The 4641-nt window shown below is 48.8% G+C and overlaps 1 protein-coding gene across 3 annotated transcripts; it reads left to right on the forward strand.

Moving 5' to 3' along the window:
• The first annotated feature begins 263 nt into the window (after positions 1-263).
• On the forward strand, positions 264-1718 carry HDDC3 (HD domain containing 3). 3 transcript variants are annotated; one of them, XM_008564693.1, is made up of 4 exons: positions 264-395; positions 673-728; positions 843-1083; positions 1381-1718. In XM_008564693.1, the coding sequence occupies exons 1-4, from the start codon at positions 284-286 to the stop codon at positions 1509-1511; spliced, it is 540 nt and encodes a 179-aa protein (XP_008562915.1). In that variant the 5' UTR covers positions 264-283; the 3' UTR covers positions 1512-1718. The 3 variants fall into 3 exon arrangements, with proteins under 3 accessions (XP_008562915.1, XP_008562965.1, XP_008563020.1); XM_008564743.1 differs by having other exon boundaries at positions 918-1083; XM_008564798.1 differs by having other exon boundaries at positions 843-1143; positions 1381-1470.
• The last annotated feature ends 2923 nt before the right edge of the window (positions 1719-4641 follow it).

Consider the following 4641-nt stretch of genomic DNA (forward strand, 5'->3'; position numbering starts at 1 on the left):
TCTATCTTCTCCCTTTCTCTGCGGACTCCCAGAGAGCCAGACTATGGTTCTTCTTGTACCCCCAGCAGAGCACACTGAACCAGGGGCTGCGATGCTGAAGGCAGCTTCCCACACCAGTTGCTCTCTGTGCCCAGAATGTGGACCCCAGAGGAATCCGTCCGGGCCAGGCCCAGTTGTAGCTGGGTGGAATCAGACTCTACAATCTCCGGACCTCCACGACACCAGGGGACGCTGTAGACTCTCCGTCCGGGCTCCCCTGGCAGCAGTCACCCCCACCCGAGCGATGGGCTCCGAGGCGGCGCAGCTGCTGGAGGCTGCTGACTTCGCGGCTCGCAAGCATAGACAGCAGCGGCGGAAGGACCCCGAAGGAACCCCCTACATCAACCACCCCATCGGTGGGCACGCCGGCCGGGGTGGGGACTGGGAAGGGAACGCGGAGGGCGCGCGTCTCATTCAGCACCTACTTTGTACCAAGCTTTGTGCCAGTTTAAACCTCACAACAACCCGGGGCGGGAGGCATGATTATTCCCTTTGTACGGTTGACACCCGAAGAAGCTAAGGGACTTGTCCAAGGTCATCCAGCTACTGACGGGCCACATCTGGCTCTCCAAAACCCACAACATGCCGCCTTGGGGCTCCCTCCGGTCTGACTTCCTTGTCTGCCCCCGTCAGGTGTGGCGCGGATCCTGACCCATGAGGCGGGAATCACTGACATTGTGGTTCTACAGGTAACTTCCTCCTTCTCTGCCAGGAAGCTGGGGGTGGGGGGCGGATCAGGACCCCATTCAGCAACGGGCACCCCTTGGCTGACATCACAAAGCTGAGTAGGAGCCTGTCCCCAGGCGGCCCTACTCCATGACACGGTGGAGGACACAGACACCACCTTGGATGAGGTGGAGCTACACTTTGGGGCACAGGTGCGGTGCCTGGTGGAGGAGGTGACAGATGACAAGACTCTGCCCAAGCTGGAGAGAAAGCGGTTACAGGTGGAGCACGCGCCCCACAGTAGTCCCGGGGCCAAACTGGTGAAGCTGGCGGACAAGCTGTACAACCTGAGAGACCTGAATCGCTGCACCCCAGAGGGTACGCTCCCCCACTGGCTCTGAGGGACAGGAGAGGGATATCCACCTTCTGAAAACACAGGTTGGTCGGTTCCCCTGACAAAAGCCTGGGCGTTCTTGTTAGTTCCCCAAACTAATCCTGCTAGACCACTCTGATCTTCTTTCATAAGGTAAAAATACAATAGCTGGACCAAGGGGAAGTTTTCATCATTCCATTAGGAACTCATCTCATGGCCCTGCACCAAGCCCTCCAGGAAATGGCAAAAGGCAACGCTGTCCTTGACATCACATGAGCAGGTTTCTGTCCACTCTTATGCAGGATGGTCCGAATATCGAGTCCAGGAATACTTTGAGTGGGCAGCGCAGGTGGTGAAGGGGCTTCAGGGAACAAACCGGCAACTGGAAGAGGCTCTAAAGCAGCTCTTCAAGGAGCGGGGGCTGACACTCTGAGCGGCACTTGGAGCCATCCTGGGGCACAGACTCCAGCCTGCCCAGGCCAGACAGTAATCATACTCCAGCTTTTCAGTGCCTCCCTCCTTCACTTTGCCCAGATGTCGGAGGCCAAAAACACTTGTGTTTTCTCACTCTGAAGGTCTCCCACCCTGAATGTGGGAATCAGATGTACCCCATTCATTCCTAATACACTCACTGCCCTTCAGAAGTTTTGAGTCTGTTTGCTATTTTGTATGGTGGGATCTCTGGCCCCTCAGGGACTTGTGCTTGTATAATCACTATTTTATAAGTCATTATGGAAAATAATGCATTTTGGTTAAAGATTTAAGTTGCTGCCCCTCCCTCTCCAGCCTTCCGAATGGGGGACCAGTAGGTAATCCGGATACCTGCCATTCGGCAGGGCAGGGTGCTCCCTGAATAAGGTCTCTCAGTTTGAGGGCCTCAGCCCCTCTGAGCCTGGCTTCCTTATCAGTGAGATGAGTTGCGTTTATCCAGGTTAGATTATGTGATGTGCCTAATGGAGCCTGGCACATAGATACTCAAGAAACGGGTGGCTTTCCCGGTAAGGTTGTTAGGGATAACATGTATTGGAAAGGAATGCCACCCGCTGGCTGGCAACCCTTGCTGGGCACGGGAGAGACCCCAGTAGGGGACTGCGGTCCCCCCCATACCCAAACCGCAGCGGAAACTGGGTGATTCCTAGTCCCTCCTCGGCCTCATCATTTTGGGGGGGGGGGGGGTCCTTCGGTTGCTAAGCGACAGGAACTTCCTGGCTCTCCCTCCCGGAAGTGGCCTAGGCGGCCCCGCCCGTGGAGGCGGGCGGTGGGCGGAGTCTGGGGAAGGCGATGGAATTTGGTTCCGCGTCCTCCCGGAGGGGTCATCTGGTGATGGCTTTTTGGTCGCTCCTGAGAAGCTGAGGCTTCTTAAGCAGACTTCAGAAGCGATCATTTGGGGGACGAGGAAAGTGTTAGGTGGACGGCTATTTCGTGTTGGACGCGACGGTTATTTCCCCAAATGAAGTCCCCAGTGCAGGGCTCTGCGCAAAAGGCGGAGGACAACAAAAAGGCTGACTTCAGAGGAAAACGAGGTTCAGGGTGGTCCCAGATCGACGGACGAACAAGGCTTAGAGCGGTCCTCTTAAGGCAGACTAGGGCAGGGTACATTTTGGAGAATTTTGGTTTAAAAAAATTTTTAAGTAGTTTTACAGCAGTGGGATTACAGGATTTTTTACCTTCTTCCTTACACTTAAAAATATATATTTACCAAAGTTTTAAAATCTGCAGTTTTTAAGCGGCTTTAAGTTTTAAAATTAAAATTTAAAGTTTTATGACGTTTAACAAACATTGAACCCCTCTGTACCTTAATACTGCGAAGATAGATTGTCACGGGTGCTTGATGTTTCACAAAACCTTTTCACATGTTCCCTCATCTGCTGTTTATAACAATCTGATGAGACAGGCAGAGTAGGGATTATTCTCATTTTCCAGAGAAGAAATGTGAAGCTCGGAGAGGTGAAAAGACATATTACGGGTTGAGTAGATCAACAGTGAAAGAAGGAGAACCAGAATTCGGGTCTCTTGACTCCCTCTCTCTGTTTGCCCCACTACTGAGTCTTTTTAACTGGAGAAGAGTGACAACAATTGAGGTCGACTCCAATCATTGACATAGTAAAGATCAGGTGTGATGTGGCTAGTGGATCTGGATGATGAGTCTGAGGTCTCTCTAGATAACTTTTCCCATGAGAACCAATATAGTAGGTGCTTTCCTTTTGTCCATTTTGGCAGCTGGCCAGCACAAGGATCTGAACCCTTGACCTTGGTGTTATCAGCATGGTGCTCTAACCAACTGAGCTAACCAGCCAGCACTTGACTGTTGTTAACAATTGTTATTTTAGAAATGAGAGAAAAGTATCTGCCAGATTTCCAGGTTTTCTTTTTCCCTCCTTCCTGATCTCCCTCATTCCCTCACTGTCTTTTTTAAAAAAATACTGTAATTGCATTTATTATTTTTTCTGATAATTTTTAAAAATTACATTTCTTTTTTTTTTTTTTTTTTTTTTTTTTTTTTGCAGTGGCCAGTATGGAGATCCAAATCCTTGACCTTGGTGTTAACTAGCACCACACTCTAACCAAGTGAGCTAACCGGCCAGCCCTAAAAATTACATCTCTATACTTACATAAAGGTATAGAGATTACTGGGCCGGCCCGTGGCTCACTTGGGAGAGTGTGGTGCTAATACCAAGGCCGTGGGGTCGGATCCTATATAGGGATGGCCGGTTAGCTCACTTGGGAGAGCATGGTGCTGACAACACCAAGTCAAGGGTTAAGATCCCATTACCGGTCATCTTTAAAAAAAAAAAAAAATCTTTTTATAAAATACATAAACGTTAAAGATAAAATCCTTTGATCCTCATGGCCATTTTTCAATGCCCCCTTCCACAGTATTAACATTATCATTAATGCGAGGAGTCTATTTCTAGTCAATTTTTATACTTATGTAAATATTTAGATTTTTGTAAATATATAGAATTTGTTTTTTTAGAAAAAAAATTCAAGCTGTGGTAAAATATACATAACAAAATTTAGCATTTTGGGCTGGCCTGGTGGCGCACTCGGTAGAGTGCGGTGCTTGGGAGTGCAGTGGCGCTCCCGCCGAGGGTTCGGATCCCATATAGAGACCGGTCCGCTCACTGGTTGAGCGTGGTGCAGGCGCGACACTGAGGCTTGCGATCCCATTACCGGTCACGAAAAAAGACAAAAAGGAAAAAAAAAAATTTTAGCATTTTAACCACTTTTAAGCATAGTTAAGTGGCATTGGGTATATTCACGTTGTACAACCACTGCCACTATCCATTACCAGAACCTTTTTCCTCTTGCAAAACTCAAACTGTATACATTAAACAATAACTCCCCTTTCTCCTCTCCCCCAAGCCCTTGGTAATCACTATTTTACTTACTATGATTCTGACTATACAAGGTACCTCATATGAGTGGAAATCATACAGTATTTGTCCTTTCGAGATTGGTTTATTTCTTTTTCTTTTCTTTCTTTCTTTCTTTTATTTATTTATTTTTTTAAAAAGATGACCGGTGGGCCGAGCCCGTGGCGCACTCGGGAGAGTTCGGTG

The sequence above is a fragment of the Galeopterus variegatus genome, unplaced genomic scaffold (genome assembly GCF_000696425.1).
Source record: "Galeopterus variegatus unplaced genomic scaffold, G_variegatus-3.0.2 Scaffold14, whole genome shotgun sequence".
Lineage (NCBI taxonomy): Eukaryota > Metazoa > Chordata > Mammalia > Dermoptera > Cynocephalidae > Galeopterus > Galeopterus variegatus.

Coding starts and splice junctions, on each gene's coding strand:
- HDDC3 (XM_008564693.1), top strand. CDS start 284: ATGGGCTCCGAGGCGGCGCAGCTGCTGGAGGCTGCTGACTTCGCGGCT. Junction 396..672: donor CTACATCAACCACCCCATCG/GTGGGCACGCCG, acceptor TGCCCCCGTCAG/GTGTGGCGCGGATCCTGACC. Junction 1,084..1,380: donor GAATCGCTGCACCCCAGAGG/GTACGCTCCCCC, acceptor ACTCTTATGCAG/GATGGTCCGAATATCGAGTC.